At 43.9% G+C, this 22308-nt stretch overlaps 1 protein-coding gene and 1 long non-coding RNA gene across 57 annotated transcripts in view; one reads left to right on the top strand and one right to left on the bottom strand.

The window, feature by feature from the left end:
• hipk3b (homeodomain interacting protein kinase 3b) overlaps positions 1–7092 on the top strand; it is a 122614-nt gene extending 115522 nt beyond the window's left edge. For 2 of the 7 annotated variants that reach the window (XM_052517260.1, XM_052517258.1), the window contains exons 13-16: positions 85–231; positions 1882–2141; positions 3586–3719; positions 3800–5453. In XM_052517260.1, coding sequence (XP_052373220.1) covers positions 85–231; positions 1882–2141; positions 3586–3719; positions 3800–4264 — 1006 coding nt within the window. In that variant the 3' untranslated portion in view covers positions 4265–5453. The other 5 variants (XR_008134226.1, XR_008134225.1, XR_008134224.1 and 2 more) reach the window with 5 other exon arrangements.
• Positions 7093–7782: 690 nt separating this feature from the next.
• On the bottom strand, positions 7783–19686 carry LOC127929279 (uncharacterized). Of its 50 annotated transcripts, none has more exons than XR_008134235.1 (36): positions 18655–19686; positions 18253–18386; positions 17930–18063; positions 17729–17795; positions 17595–17661; positions 17337–17532; positions 16885–17018; positions 16772–16838; positions 16573–16639; positions 16322–16455; positions 16064–16197; positions 15763–15896; positions 15376–15638; positions 14928–14994; positions 14232–14365; positions 13899–14099; positions 13698–13831; positions 13253–13381; positions 12990–13123; positions 12727–12860; positions 12392–12659; positions 12191–12324; positions 11670–11865; positions 11148–11348; positions 10618–10751; positions 10417–10550; positions 10154–10287; positions 9953–10086; positions 9628–9828; positions 9360–9493; positions 9159–9292; positions 8891–9024; positions 8560–8626; positions 8397–8458; positions 8196–8329; positions 7783–8061 (listed from the first exon to the last, which is right to left on the bottom strand). It is a non-coding gene; the product is annotated as an uncharacterized LOC127929279 (long non-coding RNA). The 50 variants fall into 50 exon arrangements; XR_008134233.1 differs by having other exon boundaries at positions 7783–7994; XR_008134237.1 differs by having other exon boundaries at positions 7986–8128.
• Positions 19687–22308: the final 2622 nt, after the last annotated feature.

Raw genomic sequence — 22308 nt, 5'->3', positions numbered from 1 at the left:
TCCCCCTCCCTTTTTCTTTCTCCCCCCTTTCTGTTTCTCTTTCTCTCCCCCTTTCTGTTTCTCTTTCTCTCCCCCTCCCCCCAGGTGTAAGGGCAGTGCTGAGTGTGAGGCGTGTCAGAGCACAGTGAGTATGGAGAGAGTATGTTCCCTCAGCAGTCCAGACAGCACCCTCAGCACCAGCTCCTCTGCCTCAGCCCAGTCCAGCACCTCACCCTGCAAACGCCCCAACAGGTATGACCTAATGACAACAGCCGCACACATACATGTTGGGCCCTAACCTAAATGTTGCCCCTACACCTGTCATACAGTGTGATTGCTCTGGTCTGTTACAGTATAGAATGTATAATCTCTGTGTGTGATTGCTCCGGTCTGTTACATTATAGAATGTATAATCTCTGTGTGTGATTGCTCTTGTCTGTTACAGTATAGAATGTATACTTTCTGTATATGATTGCTCTTGTCTGTTACAGTATAGAATGTATACTTTCTGAGTGTGATTGCTCTTGTCTGTTACAGTATAGAATGTATACTTTCTGTATATGATTGCTCTGGTCTGTTACAGTATAGAATGTATAATCTCTGTGTGTGATTGCTCCGGTCTGTTACATTATAGAATGTATAATCTCTGTGTGTGATTGCTCTTGTCTGTTACAGTATAGAATGTATACTTTCTGTATATGATTGCTCTTGTCTGTTACAGTATAGAATGTATACTTTCTGAGTGTGATTGCTCTTGTCTGTTACAGTATAGAATGTATACTTTCTGTATATGATTGCTCTTGTCTGTTACAGTATAGAATGTATACTTTCTGTATATGATTGCTCTTGTCTGTTACAGTATAGAATGTATAATCTCTGTGTGTGTGATTGCTCCGGTCTGTTACAGTATAGAATGTATAATCTCTGTGTGTGTGATTGCTCTGGTCTGTTACAGTATAGAATGTATACTTTCTGAGTGTGATTGCTCCGGTCTGTTACAGTATAGAATGTATAATCTCTGAGTGTGATTGCTCTTGTCTGTTACAGTATAGAATGTATAATCTCTCTGTGTGTGTGTGATTGCTCTGGTCTGTTACAGTATAGAATGTATAATCTCTCTGTGTGTGTGTGATTGCTCTGGTCTGTTACAGTATAGAATGTATAATCTCTGTGTGTGATTGCTCTTGTCTGTTACAGTATAGAATGTATAATCTCTCTGTGTGTGTGTGATTGCTCTTGTCTGTTACAGTATAGAATGTCTAATCTCTGTGTGATTGCTCTTGTCTGTTACAGTATAGAATGTATACTTTCTGTGTATGATTGCTCTTGTCTGTTACAGTATAAAATGTATACTTTCTGTGTATGATTGCTCTTGTCTGTTACAGTATAGAATGTATACTCTCTGAGTGTGATTGCTCTGGTCTGTTACAGTATAGAATGTTTACTTTCTGAGTGTGATTGCTCTTGTCTGTTACAGTATAGAATGTATACTTTCTGAGTGTGATTGCTCTTGTCTGTTACAGTATAGAATGTATACTCTCTGTGTGTGATTGCTCTTGTCTGTTACAGTATAGAATGTCCAATCTCTGTGTGTGATTGCTCTTGTCTGTTACAGTATAGAATGTATACTTTCTGAGTGTGGATTGCTCTTGTCTGTTACAGTATAGAATGTCCAATCTCTGTGTGTGATTGCTCTTGTCTGTTACAGTATAGAATGTCCAATCTCTGTGTGTGATTGCTCTTGTCTGTTACAGTATAGAATGTATAATCTCTGTGTGTGTGTGTGTGATTGCTCTGGTCTGTTACAGTATAGAATGTATAATCTCTGTGTGTGTGATTGCGCTGGTCTGTTACAGTATAGAATGTATACTCTCTGAGTGTGATTGCTCTGGTCTGTTACAGTATGTCAGATGACGAGCAGGAGAGCGGTTGTGACATTGTGGACGGCTCGCCTTCTTCCGACTCCTCTGGCCCTAGCAACAACCCCTTCACCGAACAACGCTACATCGCCGATGGCAACCAGAACCGTGGGCCCCGTGTAGCGTGTGTCGCCCCGGTAACGGAGCCCAGAAAGCCGGCGGTGCGCACCATGGTGGTGCCGCCCATGAGGGTGCAGAATAACAACCCCCACCCACACATCAACGAGACGCTAGGCAACACCAGTAAGCATCTAACACACACACACACACACACACACACACACACACACACACACACACACACACACACACACACACACACACACACACACACACACACGACACCTGATTCACCCACAGGAAACAGACAACCGGCTGATTCACCCTAGACGTGCACTTGACACACCTGGTTCACACAGCCCTATGGTTGAACAAACAGGTTCAGTAGTCATGAACAGGTGGCCACAGTTCTCTCATCATAGGTAACCACAACAGACACACCTTGCCCAGGGCAGACAGGGCAGCAGAAAACACAGCAGGTCACATGTACAGTACACACTGGAACCTGGAACCCAGTAGTAACCTTAATCTGTCAGGACTGTCAGTGATCGGACACACACGGACACAGGGCTAACAGGGTCACAGCGGGTCAGATACCTCGTCACTGCTGATGATGTCTGCTCCACAGGTCACATGGTGTGGGATTACTCCTCGTTTATAGGGCACAGAGGTACTCGCGGGTGATTATGGCTCCAGCCCTGACCTCTCACCTCAGACCTCTTGGCTTCGGCCTCTGGAGTGGACTTGTGTTTCCTGTAGACTGTCTAATCTGGTTGCAACTGGCTTCTTGTTGACTGCCCTTTCTTTGAATCTATCCTTTATTCTACCTGTGTGGATCTGGAGCTTATGAAGCTACGTATGACAGGCTTAACATCCCCTGGAATGCTTTACAGCCTGACTTAGGCCTTCATAGACATGGATGACAACCAGACACGCGCACACGCGCCACATTGTGTTCGCTGGCTGTCATGAACACCTAGATGTTTATGAATGCGTTCGTGGGGTGTTACCGAGGGGTTATGTATGTCATATGTAGGCTTCATAACAGCTGTGGTCTTCTCCCTCTGTTCCTGGAGCTGGGCTTTTTTAAGGTCCCTGTTTATAGGTCATTTATAAATCCTCAGTGAAAATCACACTGTCTCCTATGGCCTCTCATGTCCCAGCCAGGCCCCTCCCATAGCTGACATTCAGAAACACTCCCCAGCTAAAGCCCACAGAAAAGGCCACAACTTGCTATTCTAGTGCTACTAGGGGGGTATTTATAGCCAATGGTATGACCCCCACTGTGAATACGAACCAGCTTACTTACCCATTTGGCTTCCATCCCTTCACAAGATCCCAGATCAGTTCTAGTCTATTTATAAACACCCACATGATGCTTGGGGAACAGATGGCACTTGTTAAAGAGCTGTGTTTGGTCAAACCCAGTGGAAGTCAGTGGTGAGCATGCAACATCTCTACTGTCACAATGACTGATGGATACTACAGTCAGGGTTTAACGCTACTGTCTGTCTCTGTGGGTTGATGCTGCTGCCCTGTCATGATGTCTGTGTTTAAACTCATCCCTCTCTTTCATCCCCCCCCATCTCTCTCGTTGTCTCGCTCTCTGTTTCTCTCTTCCTTCCAGTCTTAGAGTCTTTCCAGTTCAAAGGGCGAGGTATCCCGGGCCGTCAACCGCACCACTCCATCCCCCTCCTCAACCGGCCACAGAAGATCACTGCATTCCAGCACCAGCAACAGCAGCCCATGGGATTTGGACAGGTCAGCACGCACACACATGCGCGCACACACACACATGTAATATGTGATATCTAACCATCCCTCTTTCTCTCCATTTCCAGCTCCAGCATTACGGCTCCTGCCACCAGGAATGGAATGGAAACTATGCCCACCGGCGCCCGCAGGCTTACATCCCCCCCACTATGCATGGGCACTCCTTTACCCTACCCCACGGCAGCCCCAACCACACTTCAGGCCCCCGCCATCACCCCCACCCGCACGGCCAGCATACTCTTCTGTCCTACCCCCCCCCTGGGCCCCTGGTCACAGCAGCCCCTGTGGCCCACATCCTGGCCTCCCCTGGGGCTTCACGGCCCGTCCTGCAGCCCGCCTACAGCATCTCTCACCCGGGTGGTATCGTCCACCAGGTCACTGTGGGCATCAACCCCCGGCTGCTGCCCTCGCCCACTATCCACCCCCAGGGCCAGTTCAAGGCCCTCTTCCCCCCGCACCCCTACATGGCCTCGCCTGCCTACGCCACCTTCCCCCTCAGCCCCACCAAACTCAACCAGTACCCCTACATCTGACACAGTCCCGGAGCGGCCCACCCTCCAGATGCACCTCGCACCCCCCGGGGGCCAAGCGAGCAGGAGGGGCCTCCTTCTCAGAATACACAACAAACAACCACAACATGGTTTTCATGTCCAGAGCCATGGCACAACCACAGAGAAACAAGCTATTTTTATCAATCATGTAGACTTGGGTGCAATTGAAATATGAGCTATAAAAAATGAAATCACAAAGTTTGGGTGGAGGATGGTGAAATGGAGGATGAGGAGGGGGGCAAGGAAGGATGGATGGAATGATTGAATGTAGATAAGTAACTCACTCTCTGTGTTTTGCACATTTAATATACCTTCACATTAGCTCTTCTACCAATACTCCTCTTCTACCAGGTGACTAATCGGGTGGCGTTGCTAGGTCAGACCTTATCCCAGCTATTTTTCTACATGGCCTTCTGAACGTGTGCAAGACACATCCACATTTGTAAAGCCATCCCAGTCTCTAGCTCGATAGGCCGACAGGTGCACATGTTGTCCTCGGTGTGTGTCGTACCGCGTTTGAAGTATTTGTACCTTTTCTCAGTGTCTTTGGTGTTTTAAAAATGTGGAGTCACTTAACCGATTTAAAGTAGGGTTGTTGCTCCTCAAGCTGCATGTGATCTTGCATGAGCAGATCAAAATGTAAACAGGAAGTCGATACGTTAGACGCTCTTGTTGTTGGCGTCACGAGACTCGCTGCATCGTATACTTGTCCCCAGCCATAGTGCCTTATATATTTGAGGTGGTTGATGTTACTACTTATATATAAATATATTACTGTACTGGACTGCAGCACTTGAAGGTCCTACCAGTCCATGCATCCTGTGTGTGGATATATATCCATGAATATAGTAATGTAGTGGACTGCAGCACTTGAAGGTCCTACCAGTCCATGCATCCTGTGTGTGGATATATATCCATGAATATAGTAATGTAGTGGACTGCAGCACTTGAAGGTCCTACCAGTCCATGCATCCTGTGTGTGGATATATATCCATGAATATAGTAATGTAGTGGACTGCAGCACTTGAAGGTCCTACCAGTCCATGCATCCTGTGTGTGGATATATATCCATGAATATAGTAATGTAGTGGACTGCAGCACTTGAAGGTCCTACCAGTCCATGCATCCTGTGTGTGGATATGTATCCATGAATATAGTAATGTAGTGGACTGCAGCACTTGAAGGTCCTACCAGTCCATGCATCCTGTGTGTGGATATATATCCCTGCACAGCCTGCATGGACGTGAGGTATCGCGGATAGCGGTGCTTATGGTTTGGATTCGGTGTATATTTCAGTGTGTAGTGAGTTACTCTTTTGTTCCTTAAAGAAGGACGACGTGCTTTGCTGTAGCAGATGCTCGCTGGTCCGTTATTACATGCTCCTTTTCTGTCATCGTCCTCCCCCCTGAATGAACTAGTGTACAAAGAGCAAGCATTGAATATTTGCTTAATATTTCATAATCAATTTCTATTTAGTGAAACTCTTACTACTAACAGTATTTGTACTGTTCGATGAAACTGCAATACAATCTCTAAATAGACGTTGATTTTTATTTTTTTGTCTTTGTATTTAAAAAAAGAAAAGTGTTTTGAGTGTTTTTCTTTTTTCTCTCTGCGTTACCAGTGTGGCGGGCTTTGACTAGCTGAGGACGACAATGCTAATTCATTAACGGCATGGATTCTTCTAAGCCTGAGCAGACCATGCAGTATTTGACACACATACACACACACATATATATATACATATACATGAGCTAGTCTACTTAGTGCAGACGCTTAATAAGGTGTGAGTTTGTCGCGTGCAATTCTCTCATTTATGCATGTGACAAAGTGAACTTTTTCCCTTTACATTATACCATTTGTTTAAGGTTTATTGGTGTTGACTGCTTATTTTATACATTCCGTCAGGGAGAATATATATATATATGCTGTGTGCATTTTTCCAATTGTTTTTGCTAGTTATGTGCGTTAAGTTTTTCGTCTTTTCAAATGAAGTTGCTTGTGCAGCACCAAAGACTGTAATTCATTTCCTGAGCAAGGTAGCTAGATATATTCTGTTTTTACACAATAGACCTCTATCTAGTATACTATAGTCGTAGAGCTGGGGTTACATCTCAAAAAAATGGTATTTAAAAATATATAAAAACATTTATAATTACATGGCTGAGGTTATGTTTAGCTTTTTCCAGTGATTTTAATAAGCCGGATCATTTTTCTTGAATGTATCATAGATAAGCTGCTATATGATCCACAGCTGTGAAATTAGGTGATTTCTCTTTGTTCAAAACTAGCCTTCCTATTTTTGTATAGGTCCCTAATTATCTGAAATAGAAGTGGTTTTGATTTTTGTGGGGTTTTCTGCGTTCATGTTTGAAGCGTCATTGTAACTACTGTATTGCTGATGGACGTTAGTTGCATTCGTTCTGGTTTTGGGGGTCTGTGTGTTTTTGCAGTATTTTATCCTTATTAACCGTTTTGGGCTCGTCACTGCATATAAATGGATGTATCAATGTCATTTCATTTTTGTATGTTTTCATATTGCCGTTTTGTAAACATGTAAAGCTATAGCTTGCAAGATTGATTTAACTTTCTTCATTATGGTAGTAATTTGAGTATACAGTTCTAATAGCGTCTGCTATGTATGGCAGGAGCACTGTGAGGTAGCAGGACACTCAATGGAAGGCTTACAGTATGTAACATGTTCTCCCCAAGTCACACCACTAACAACCTGTCAGTAGTCTGCTAGTAAGGGGTTGTCGTATTGACTCCTCATGGTCCCGCGGGGAATTAAACACAATATGTCTCATTTAGCCCAAGGTGTTTGTTCCCATTCAATATTTTATCACTTTCAATGATTATTTCCTTTTAAAATATGGATTTTACTCAAACATTTCTATCTGTTCAGTATTGTCACTGTCCGTGACATGAGTGGGTCCCCTTCTACATTGGTTCCATATTGGAATGATCTGCCTTCTGTTTGTTTAGGAGGTTTCTCCATTGTATCGCTCTCCCCTTTAGAAGTGTCTCATAACAGAGTGGTGTTTATCAATGGAAGTCTCTGGGCATATATGTTCTGTACTGATGTTCAGACAGTGTGAGCAGCACTGTGCTTGTGCCTTGAGAATCAGAGGGTCAGCGAAATGGGGACAGGGACGATGTTAGTCCCTTATACGGTAACAGTACCCCTCTCCTCTACCTGCTCTGTGTTGGAGGGGTTGAGGATCTAACAAAAATCCATCTTGCAGAATTAAGTTAGTAATGAGTTAGTAATGAGTTAGTAATGAGTTAGTAATGTTCACTTGACCAAAAATCACCTACAGAAAATGGAACGTTTCACACCCGGACTGTTATTCAACCTCTCATACCAGGGATTAGAAAAAGACTTGTTTGATGAGCGTTGTCATGACAGTAGTGTAGAGGGCATATGTGTTTAATAGATATAGGCCAACAAAGTCTCACACACACACACACACACACACACACACACACACACTGCTGATTTAACAGTCCTCTCGATAGTCACTCTTGTTGAACAGCAAATGCAATACTTTAACGTTATGGTCTTTGTACCACCAAGTGTTCTTACATCTCCTCCTGCCAGCTCCGATACTGTGCATATACACCACCGAGTCAGCTGCACTAATGACTCCAAGTCACTATGACACTATGACTCCAAGTCTGTCGTTTTCACCATTGTCAATAGACCAAACACCTTGACACCATGACAGTCAGAACCAGTGGATAACACATGGTGGACTCATTGTCAATAGAACAAACACCTTGACACCATGACAGTCAGAACCAGTGGATAACACATGGTGGACTCATTGTCAATAAACCAAACACCTTGACACCATGACAGTCAGAACCAGTTGATAACACATGGTGGACTCATTGTCAATAGACCAAACACCTTGACACCATGACTGTCAGAACCAGTGGATAACACATGGTGGACTCATTGTCAATAAACCAAACACCTTGACACCATGACAGTCAGAACCAGTGGATAACACATGGTGGACTCATTGTCAATAAACCAAACACCTTGACACCATGACAGTCAGAACCAGTGGATAACACATGGTGGACTCATTGTCAATAAACCAAACACCTTGACACCATGACAGTCAGAACCAGTACACATGGTGGACTCATTGTCAATAGAACAAACACCTTGACACCATGACAGTCAGAACCAGTGGATAACACATGGTGGACTCATTGTCAATAAACAAAACACACATGGTGGACTCATTGATCAATAAACCAAACACCTTGACACCATGACTGTCAGAACCAGTGGATAACACATGGTGGACTCATTGTCAATAGAACAAACACCTTGACACCATGACTGTCAGAACCAGTGGATAACACATGGTGGACTCATTGTCAATAGACAAACACCTTGACACCATGACAGTCAGAACCAGTGGATAACACATGGTGGACTCATTGTCAATAAACCAAACACCTTGACACCATGACAGTCAGAACCAGTGGATAACACATGGTGGACTCATTGTCAATAAACCAAACACCATTGACACCATGACTGTCAGAACCAGTAACACATGGTGGACTCATTGTCAATAGAACAAACACCTTGACACCATGACAGTCAGAACCAGTGGATAACACATGGTGGACTCATTGTCAATAGACCAAACACCTTGACACCATGACTGTCAGAACCAGTTGATAACACATGGTGGACTCATTGTCAATAGACCAAACACCTTGACACCATGACAGTCAGAACCAGTTGATAACACATGGTGGACTCATTGTCAATAGAACAAACACCTTGACACCATGACAGTCAGAACCAGTGGATAACACATGGTGGACTCATTGTCAATAGAACAAACACCTTGACACCATGACAGTCAGAACCAGTTGATAACACATGGTGGACTCATTGTCAATAGACCAAACACCTTGACACCATGACAGTCAGAACCAGTGGATAACACATGGTGGACTCATTGTCAATAGACCAAACACCTTGACACCATGACAGTCAGAACCAGTGGATAACACATGGTGGACTCATTGTCAATAGAACAAACACCTTGACACCATGACAGTCAGAACCAGTGGATAACACATGGTGGACTCATTGTCAATAGACCAAACACCTTGACACCATGACAGTCAGAACCAGTGGATAACACATGGTGGACTCATTGTCAATAGAACAAACACCTTGACACCATGACAGTCAGAACCAGTGGATAACACATGGTGGACTCATTGTCAATAGAACAAACACCTTGACACCATGACAGTCAGAACCAGTGGATAACACATGGTGGACTCATTGTCAATAGACCAAACACCTTGACACCATGACAGTCAGAACCAGTGGATAACACATGGTGGACTCATTGTCAATAGACCAAACACCTTGACACCATGACAGTCAGAACCAGTGGATAACACATGGTGGACTCATTGTCAATAAACCAAACACCTTGACACCATGACAGTCAGAACCAGTGGATAACACATGGTGGACTCATTGTCAATAGACCAAACACCTTGACACCATGACAGTCAGAACCAGTACACATGGTGGACTCATTGTCAATAGACCAAACACCTTGACACCATGACAGTCAGAACCAGTACACATGGTGGACTCATTGTCAATAGAACAAACACCTTGACACCATGACAGTCAGAACCAGTGGATAACACATGGTGGACTCATTGTCAATAGAACAAACACCTTGACACCATGACAGTCAGAACCAGTGGATAACACATGGTGGACTCATTGTCAATAGACCAAACACCTTGACACCATGACAGTCAGAACCAGTGGATAACACATGGTGGACTCATTGTCAATAGAACAAACACCTTGACACCATGACAGTCAGAACCAGTTGATAACACATGGTGGACTCATTGTCAATAGACCAAACACCTTGACACCATGACAGTCAGAACCAGTGGATAACACATGGTGGACTCATTGTCAATAGACCAAACACCTTGACACCATGACAGTCAGAACCAGTACACATGGTGGACTCATTGTCAATAGAACAAACACCTTGACACCATGACAGTCAGAACCAGTGGATAACACATGGTGGACTCATTGTCAATAAACCAAACACCTTGACACCATGACAGTCAGAACCAGTGGATAACACATGGTGGACTCATTGTCAATAGAACAAACACCTTGACACCATGACAGTCAGAACCAGTGGATAACACATGGTGGACTCATTGTCAATAGAACAAACACCTTGACACCATGACAGTCAGAACCAGTGGATAACACATGGTGGACTCATTGTCAATAAACCAAACACCTTGACACCATGACAGTCAGAACCAGTTGATAACACATGGTGGACTCATTGTCAATAGAACAAACACCTTGACACCATGACTGTCAGAACCAGTGGATAACACATGGTGGACTCATTGTCAATAGACCAAACACCTTGACACCATGACTGTCAGAACCAGTGGATAACACATGGTGGACTCATTGTCAATAAACCAAACACCTTGACACCATGACAGTCAGAACCAGTGGATAACACATGGTGGACTCATTGTCAATAGACCAAACACCTTGACACCATGACAGTCAGAACCAGTTGATAACACATGGTGGACTCATTGTCAATAGACCAAACACCTTGACACCATGACAGTCAGAACCAGTACACATGGTGGACTCATTGTCAATAGAACAAACACCTTGACACCATGACAGTCAGAACCAGTGGATAACACATGGTGGACTCATTGTCAATAGAACAAACACCTTGACACATGACTGTCAGAACCAGTTGATAACACATGGTGGACTCATTGTCAATAGACCAAACACCTTGACACCATGACAGTCAGAACCAGTTGATAACACATGGTGGACTCATTGTCAATAGACCAAACACCTTGACACCATGACTGTCAGAACCAGTTGATAACACATGGTGGACTCATTGTCAATAGAACAAACACCTTGACACCATGACAGTCAGAACCAGTTGATAACACATGGTGGACTCATTGTCAATAGACCAAACACCTTGACACCATGACAGTCAGAACCAGTGGATAACACATGGTGGACTCATTGTCAATAAACAAACACCTTGACACCATGACAGTCAGAACCAGTCATGGTGGACTCATTGTCAATAGACCAAACACCTTGACACCATGACAGTCAGAACCAGTGGATAACACATGGTGGACTCATTGTCAATAAACCAAACACCTTGACACCATGACAGTCAGAACCAGTACACATGGTGGACTCATTGTCAATAGAACAAACACCTTGACACCATGACAGTCAGAACCAGTGGATAACACATGGTGGACTCATTGTCAATAAACCAAACACCTTGACACCATGACAGTCAGAACCAGTGGATAACACATGGTGGACTCATTGTCAATAGACCAAACACCTTGACACCATGACAGTCAGAACCAGTACACATGGTGGACTCATTGTCAATAGAACAAACACCTTGACACCATGACTGTCAGAACCAGTGGATAACACATGGTGGACTCATTGTCAATAAACCAAACACCTTGACACCATGACAGTCAGAACCAGTACACATGGTGGACTCATTGTCAATAGAACAAACACCTTGACACCATGACTGTCAGAACCAGTGGATAACACATGGTGGACTCATTGTCAATAAACCAAACACCTTGACACCATGACAGTCAGAACCAGTGGATAACACATGGTGGACTCATTGTCAATAAACCAAACACCTTGACACCATGACAGTCAGAACCAGTACACATGGTGGACTCATTGTCAATAGAACAAACACCTTGACACCATGACAGTCAGAACCAGTGGATAACACATGGTGGACTCATTGTCAATAAACCAAACACCTTGACACCATGACAGTCAGAACCAGTGGATAACACATGGTGGACTCATTGTCAATAGAACAAACACCTTGACACCATGACAGTCAGAACCAGTTGATAACACATGGTGGACTCATTGTCAATAGAACAAACACCTTGACACCATGACTGTCAGAACCAGTGGATAACACATGGTGGACTCATTGTCAATAAACCAAACACCTTGACACCATGACAGTCAGAACCAGTGGATAACACATGGTGGACTCATTGTCAATAGAACAAACACCTTGACACCATGACAGTCAGAACCAGTTGATAACACATGGTGGACTCATTGTCAATAAACCAAACACCTTGACACCATGACTGTCAGAACCAGTGGATAACACATGGTGGACTCATTGATAATAAACCAAACACCTTGACACCATGACAGTCAGAACCAGTGGATAACACATGGTGGACTCATTGTCAATAGAACAAACACCTTGACACCATGACTGTCAGAACCAGTGGATAACACATGGTGGACTCATTGATAATAAACCAAACACCTTGACACCATGACAGTCAGAACCAGTGGATAACACATGGTGGACTCATTGTCAATAGAACAAACACCTTGACACCATGACAGTCAGAACCAGTTGATAACACATGGTGGACTCATTGTCAATAGAACAAACACCTTGACACCATGACTGTCAGAACCAGTGGATAACACATGGTGGACTCATTGTCAATAAACCAAACACCTTGACACCATGACAGTCAGAACCAGTACACATGGTGGACTCATTGTCAATAGAACAAACACCTTGACACCATGACAGTCAGAACCAGTTGATAACACATGGTGGACTCATTGTCAATAGAACAAACACCTTGACACCATGACAGTCAGAACCAGTGGATAACACATGGTGGACTCATTGTCAATAAACCAAACACCTTGACACCATGACAGTCAGAACCAGTACACATGGTGGACTCATTGTCAATAGAACAAACACCTTGACACCATGACTGTCAGAACCAGTGGATAACACATGGTGGACTCATTGTCAATAAACCAAACACCTTGACACCATGACAGTCAGAACCAGTGGATAACACATGGTGGACTCATTGTCAATAAACCAAACACCTTGACACCATGACAGTCAGAACCAGTACACATGGTGGACTCATTGTCAATAGAACAAACACCTTGACACCATGACAGTCAGAACCAGTGGATAACACATGGTGGACTCATTGTCAATAAACCAAACACCTTGACACCATGACAGTCAGAACCAGTGGATAACACATGGTGGACTCATTGTCAATAAACCAAACACCTTGACACCATGACAGTCAGAACCAGTACACATGGTGGACTCATTGTCAATAGAACAAACACCTTGACACCATGACAGTCAGAACCAGTGGATAACACATGGTGGACTCATTGTCAATAAACCAAACACCTTGACACCATGACAGTCAGAACCAGTACACATGGTGGACTCAGAACAAACACCTTGACACCATGACTGTCAGAACCAGTGGATAACACATGGTGGACTCATTGTCAATAAACCAAACACCTTGACACCATGACAGTCAGAACCAGTGGATAACACATGGTGGACTCATTGTCAATAGAACAAACACCTTGACACCATGACAGTCAGAACCAGTGGATAACACATGGTGGACTCATTGTCAATAGACCAAACACCTTGACACCATGACAGTCAGAACCAGTGGATAACACATGGTGGACTCATTGTCAATAGAACAAACACCTTGACACCATGACAGTCAGAACCAGTGGATAACACATGGTGGACTCATTGTCAATAGAACAAACACCTTGACACCATGACAGTCAGAACCAGTGGATAACACATGGTGGACTCATTGTCAATAAACCAAACACCTTGACACCATGACAGTCAGAACCAGTGGATAACACATGGTGGACTCATTGTCAATAAACAAACACCTTGACACCATGACAGTCAGAACCAGTTGATAACACATGGTGGACTCATTGTCAATAAACAAACACCTTGACACCATGACTGTCAGAACCAGTGGATAACACATGGTGGACTCATTGTCAATAAACCAAACACCTTGACACCATGACAGTCAGAACCAGTGGATAACACATGGTGGACTCATTGTCAATAGAACAAACACCTTGACACCATGACAGTCAGAACCAGTGGATAACACATGGTGGACTCATTGTCAATAAACCAAACACCTTGACACCATGACAGTCAGAACCAGTGGATAACACATGGTGGACTCATTGTCAATAAACAAACACCTTGACACCATGACAGTCAGAACCAGTCATGGTGGACTCATTGTCAATAGAACAAACACCTGACTGTCAGAACCAGTGGATAACACATGGTGGACTCATTGTGACACCATGACAGTCAGAACCAGTTGTCATTGTCAATAGAACAAACACCTTGACACCATGACAGTCAGAACCAGTTGAACAAACACCTTGACACCATGACAGTCAGAACCAGTGGATAACACATGGTGGACTCATTGTCAATAAACCAAACACCTTGACACCATGACAGTCAGAACCAGTCATTGTCAATAGAACAAACACCTTGACACCATGACTGTCAGAACCAGTGGATAACACATGGTGGACTCATTGTCAATAAACCAAACACCTTGACACCATGACAGTCAGAACCAGTGGACAATGGTGGACTCACAATAGAACAAACACCTTGACACCATGACAGTCAGAACCAGTTGATAACACATGGTGGACTCATTGTCAATAGAACAAACACCTTGACACCATGACAGTCAGAACCAGTGGATAACATGGTGGACTCATTGTCAATAAACCAAACACCTTGACACCATGACAGTCAGAACCAGTGGATAACAGGTGGACTCATTGTCAATAAACCAAACACCTTGACACCATGACAGTAGAACCACATGGTGGACTCATTGTCAATAGAACAAACACCTTGACACCATGACTGTCAGAACCAGTGGATAACACATGGTGGACTCATTGTCAATAAACTTGACAGTCAGAACCAGTCACATGGTGGACTCATTGTCAATAAACCAAACACCTTGACACCATGACAGTCAGAACCAGTGAACAAACACCTTGACACCATAACACATGGTGGACTCATTGTCAATAGACCAAACACCTTGACACCATGACTGTCAGAACCAGTGGATAACACATGGTGGACTCATTGTCAATAAACCAAACACCTTGACACCATGACAGTCAGAACCAGTACACATGGTGGACTCATTGTCAATAGAACAAACACCTTGACACCATGACTGTCAGAACCAGTGGATAACACATGGTGGACTCATTGTCAATAAACCAAACACCTTGACACCATGACAGTCAGAACCAGTGGATAACACATGGTGGACTCATTGTCAATAGAACAAACACCTTGACACCATGACAGTCAGAACCAGTGGATAACACATGGTGGACTCATTGTCAATAAACAAACACCTTGACACCATGACAGTCAGAACCACCATGGTGGACTCATTGTCAATAAACCAAACACCTTGACACCATGACAGTCAGAACCAGTGGATAACACATGGTGGACTCATTGTCAATAGAACAAACACCTTGACACCATGACTGTCAGAACCAGTGGATAACACATGGTGGACTCATTGTCAATAAACCAAACACCTTGACACCATGACAGTCAGAACCAGTACACATGGTGGACTCATTGTCAATAGAACAAACACCTTGACACCATGACAGTCAGAACCAGTGGACACCTCATTGTCAATGACTGACAGTCAGAACCAGTGGATAACACATGGTGGACTCATTGTCAATAAACCAAACACCTTGACACCATGACAGTCAGAACCAGTGGATAACACATGGTGGACTCATTGTCAATAGAACAAACACCTTGACACCATGACAGTCAGAACCAGTGGATAACACATGGTGGACTCATTGTCAATAGACCAAACACCTTGACACCATGACAGTCAGAACCAGTGGATAACACATGGTGGACTCATTGTCAATAAACCAAACACCTTGACACCATGACAGTCAGAACCAGTGGTGGACTCATTGTCAATAGAACCAAACACCTTGACACCATGACAGTCAGAACCAGTGGATAACACATGGTGGACTCATTGTCAATAGAACAAACACCTTGACACCATGACTGTCAGAACCAGTGGATAACACATGGTGGACTCATTGTCAATAAACCAAACACCTTGACACCATGACAGTCAGAACCAGTAACACATGGTGGACTCATTGTCAATAGAACAAACACCTTGACACCATGACTGATAACACATGGTGGACTCATTGTCAATAAACCAAACACCTTGACACCATGACAGTCAGAACCAGTGGATAACACATGGTGGACTCATTGTCAATAGAACAAACACCTTGACACCATGACAGTCAGAACCAGTGGATAACACATGGTGGACTCATTGTCAATAAACAAACACCTTGACACCATGACAGTCAGAACCAGTGGATAACACATGGTGGACTCATTGTCAATAAACAAACACCTTGACACCATGACAGTCAGAACCAGTGGATAACACATGGTGGACTCATTGTCAATAGAACAAACACCTTGACACCATGACAGTCAGAACCAGTCAATAGACCAAACAAACACCTTGACACCATGACAGTCAGAACCAGTGGATAACACATGGTGGACTCATTGTCAATAGAACAAACACCTTGACACCATGACAGTCAGAACCAGTTGATAACACATGGTGGACTCATTGTCAATAGAACAAACACCTTGACACCATGACAGTCAGAACCAGTGGATGGTGGACTCATTGTCAATAAACAAACACCTTGACACCATGACAGTCAGAACCAGTACACATGGTGGACTCATTGTCAATAGAACAAACACCTTGACACCATGACAGTCAGAACCAGTGGATAACACATGGTGGACTCATTGTCAATAAACAAACACCTTGACACCATGACAGTCAGAACCAGTATAACACATGGTGGACTCATTGTCAATAAACCAAACACCTTGACACCATGACAGTCAGAACCAGTGGATAACACATGGTGGACTCATTGTCAATAAACAAACACCTTGACACCATGACAGTCAGAACCAGTTGATAACACATGGTGGACTCATTGTCAATAGAACAAACACCTTGACACCATGACAGTCAGAACCAGTGGATAACACATGGTGGACTCATTGTCAATAAACCAAACACCTTGACACCATGACAGTCAGAACCAGTACACATGGTGGACTCATTGTCAATAGAACAAACACCTTGACACCATGACAGTCAGAACCAGTACACATGGTGGACTCATTGTCAATAGAACAAACACCTTGACACCATGACTGTCAGAACCAGTGGATAACACATGGTGGACTCATTGTCAATAAACCAAACACCTTGACACCATGACAGTCAGAACCAGTGGATAACACATGGTGGACTCATTGTCAATAGAACAAACACCTTGACACCATGACAGTCAGAACCAGTTGATAACACATGGTGGACTCATTGTCAATAGAACAAACACCTTGACACCATGACAGTCAGAACCAGTTGATAACACATGGTGGACTCATTGTCAATAAACCAAACACCTTGACACCATGACAGTCAGAACCAGTTGATAACACATGGTGGACTTATTGTCAATAAACCAAACACCTTGACACCATGACAGTCAGAACCAGTGGATAACACATGGTGGACTCATTGTCAATAAACCAAACACCTTGACACCATGACTGTCAGAACCAGTTGATAACACATGGTGGACTCATTGTCAATAAACCAAACACCTTGACACCATGACAGTCAGAACCAGTTGATAACACATGGTGGACTCATTGTCAATAGAACAAACAAACACCATGACTGTCAGAACCAGTGGATAACCATGACTCATTGTCAATAGAACAAACACCTTGAACCAGACAGTCAGAACCAGTGATAACACATGGTGGACTCATTGTCAATAGAACAAACACCTTGACACCATGACAGTCAGAACCAGTGGATAACACATGGTGGACTCATTGTCAATAGACCAAACACCTTGACACCATGACTGTCAGAACCAGTGGATAACACATGGTGGACTCATTGTCAATAGAACAAACACCTTGACACCATGACAGTCAGAACCAGTGGATAACACATGGTGGACTCATTGTCAATAGACCAAACACCTTGACACCATGACAGTCAGAACCAGTTGATAACACATGGTGGACTCATTGTCAATAAACCAAACACCTTGACACCATGACAGTCAGAACCAGTGGATAACACATGGTGGACTCATTGTCAATAGACCAAACACCTTGACACCATGACAGTCAGAACCAGTTGATAACACATGGTGGACTCATTGTCAATAGAACAAACACCTTGACACCATGACTGTCAGAACCAGTGGATAACACATGGTGGACTCATTGTAGGACTGAGTAGTTAAAGAGAACTCTGAACTGAGTCCAGAGGACTTCTAGACTTTAACCACAAACTGTTGCTGTTCGCAAAGGGCTGATTGACCAAACAGAGTCTGTTAATATAAGACGTTAGAGAATTGCTCTGGAATAGATATTTAGTTTGCGGTGTGTTAAGGAGCTCTCTGGAGATTATTGTGGCACCACTTGAAATTCATTACTCTTGAGAAGCGTACGGTATTACACATTTCAACACCAAAATATTGCCGGACAGGTGTTTTATCAACCATGTTTTCAGTTTTATGCTTTTGTTATGACATCTTTAATTTAGGTAAAAAAATACTGAAATTAGGACAAGGCATGAACTTGGCAGACCTGGAGTGCTTCATGTGTGTTCCAGTGATATAAGCATGTTAACTGTAACTTTATTCCTGTCTAATGGTATTCACCAGCAATGCGCCTGCACAAACTCTCCCACACTTAAAAACAAAGATGGATACAAAGTATGATCCTAGACGGTTTGTATTTCTCCAGTTATAACTCCATATGACAACTACTGGACACATGAAAGAATCGTTTTCAGAGAACTCGTACAACATTTCTTTAGATGAAACGTAACAACAGAAGACACAGCAGTTTGTAAAATGATCCGTGTGATTAATTTATGATTTAGAAGAATCCTCTAATCTGGTGTGAAGATGTTGATTCAGGGTCTATGTGTTCGTTCAATGTGTTACTGTGTTACACTTCAATACTTACTATTTGGTTTTGATCAGTTCTCAACTTGTTTTCTCCTTTTTGGGCGTTCTGGTCGACTGTGTCTGTTCAAAGTTACATTCATGCTGCAACTTATAGAATCATCTGTTCAGATCTCATCTAAATAATAGACTTGTTATAATCTGAACTGTTACTGTTTTTAATACTTGTAGATGTTTTTGTGGCTTTGTTTTTATTTGAGTTTTGCTTTTGTTGGTTTTATGCCACACTAGTTTTGCTTTTGTTGGTTTTATGCCACACTAGTTTTGCTTTTGTTGGTTTTATGCCACACTAGTTTTGCTTTTGTTGGTTTTATGCCACACTAGTTTTGCTTTTGTTGGTTTTATGCCACACTAGTTTTGCTTTTGTTGGTTTTATGCCACACTAGTTTTGCTTTTGTTGGTTTTATGCCACACTAGTTTTGCTTTTGTTGGTTTTATGCCACACTAGTTTTGCTTTTGTTGGTTTTATGCCACACTAGTTTGCCATGTAGCAATTGCACTGTGCAATATTTCCAGTACGAGGACCGGGGAAAGGAATGATCTGGATGTGATGTCTCTTAACAGTTTGATAGTTTCCTCTAGTTCTCAGTGATTTAGGTGTGACCAAGCCTTTGCTACTTAGTCACGTTAAGCGGGTTTCCAGGTGACTCTTTTGGTGAGTGTCAAAATAAGACTTTCTGGTGTATTATTGTCAAGATTCACTTTGAATTAAAAAAATAATCTATTGCTGCAAATCCACTTAGTCTTGGTGTGATTTCTTTCTCTCTCGTCTTACTCGTGTTTAATGGGGTTGATGAAAGGTATCCTCTGACTTCCTCGACTCCTTTCAGCTCCTCGTGGAACAAACGGCCTTAGCAGTGCATCTCCAGCGGACTCTGTTCTGGACGGTTTTCTTCATTCCCGGTGGTTCTTCTCTTTTTCACCTCATTTGTCCAGGTCTTCTCTGTATGGCTCTGTTGGTAGAGCATGGTGCTGGCACTGCCAGGGTAGTGGGTTCGATTACCCTGGGCCACCCATACGTAAAATGTATGCACGCATGACTAAGTTGCTTTGGATAAAAGCGGCCTGCTAAATGGCTTATATTATAAAGAGGTCACCTTTAAAAAATTAAAAAAATTCATTTAAATTGCCGTTATCCTTGAATGCCACCTTGTGGATTAAGATAGTAAAGGTAAATGCTATTGCTATGTTCAGTTTAAAATCAGAATGGGAATTCTCAGATTCACACTTGAATATTCCCAGTAACACCCCACATTTTGAAATACCAATTTCAGCACATCATGACCCAGGACTTGTACTGTATCTCTTATCCCCTCTCCTCATGTGAGTCCATACCATCTCTCTAAACTCTGACAGGTGTCTGTGTTTCCTACTCAGAATCTGGAGAGAACACAGAAGCGGACTTGGTGCATTATCATTGGACCATCAAACAGCATCTATACATCAGCACTCAATCTGACCGCTGAGAGAAGGCGGCAACTGAACTCTGCGTCCAGTTTACCCATCATCACCTCCAATCTGACCGCTGAGAGAAGGCGGCAACTGAACTCTGCGTCCAGTTTACCCATCATCACCTCCAATCTGACCGCTGAGAGAAGGCGGCAACTGAACTCTGCGTCCAGTTTACCCATCATCACCTCCAATCTGACCGCTGAGAGAAGGCGGCAACTGAACTCTGCGTCCAGTTTGCCCATCATCACCTCCAATCTGACCGCTGAGAGAAGGCGGCAACTGAACTCTGCGTCCAGTTTGCCCATCATCACCTCCAATCTGACCGCTGAGAGAAGGCGGTAACTGAACTCTGCGTCCAGTTTGCCCATCATCACCTCCAATCTGACCGCTGAGAGAAGGCGGCAACTGAACTCTGCGTCCAGTTTGCCCATCATCACCTCCAATCTGACCGCTGAGAGAAGGCGGTAACTGAACTCTGCGTCCAGTTTGCCCATCATCACCTCCAATCTGACCGCTGAGAGAAGGCGGCAACTGAACTCTGCGTCCAGTTTACCCATCATCACCTCCAATCTGACCGCTGAGAGAAGGCGGCAACTGAACTCTGCGTCCAGTTTGCCCATCATCACCTCCAATCTGACCGCTGAGAGAAGGCGGCAACTGAACTCTGCGTCCAGTTTGCCCATCATCACCTCCAATCTGACCGCTGAGAGAAGGCGGCAACTGAACTCTGCGTCCAGTTTACCCATCATCACCTCCAAACTGACCGCTGAGAGAAGGCGGCAACTGAACTCTGCGTCCAGTTTACCCATCATCACCTCCAATCTGACCGCTGAGAGAAGGCGGCAACTGAACTCTGCGTCCAGTTTACCCATCATCACCTCCAATCTGACCGCTGAGAGAAGGCGGAAACTGAACTCTGCGTCCAGTTTGCCCATCATCACCTCCAATCTGACCGCTGAGAGAAGGCGGCAACTGAACTCTGCGTCCAGTTTACCCATCATCACCTCCAATCTGACCGCTGAGAGAAGGCGGCAACTGAACTCTGCGTCCAGTTTGCCCATCATCACCTCCAAACTGACCGCTGAGAGAAGGCGGCAACTGAACTCTGCGTCCAGTTTACCCATCATCACCTCCAATCTGACCGCTGAGAGAAGGCGGCAACTGAACTCTGCGTCCAGTTTACCCATCATCACCTCCAATCTGACCGCTGAGAGAAGGCGGAAACTGAACTCTGCGTCCAGTTTGCCCATCATCACCTCCAATCTGACCGCTGAGAGAAGGCGGCAACTGAACTCTGCGTCCAGTTTACCCATCATCACCTCCAATCTGACAACAGCAACCTGCTGCCACAACCACCAGAGGTCGTAACTTCCTCATTACTGATGCACACGCTTTCTCTCACACG

This window comes from Oncorhynchus keta, unplaced genomic scaffold (assembly GCF_023373465.1).
Source record: "Oncorhynchus keta strain PuntledgeMale-10-30-2019 unplaced genomic scaffold, Oket_V2 Un_scaffold_6322_pilon_pilon, whole genome shotgun sequence".
Lineage (NCBI taxonomy): Eukaryota > Metazoa > Chordata > Actinopteri > Salmoniformes > Salmonidae > Oncorhynchus > Oncorhynchus keta.
Note: the sequence above shows the minus strand (reverse complement) of the source record. Positions and strands in the feature narration are given on the sequence as shown.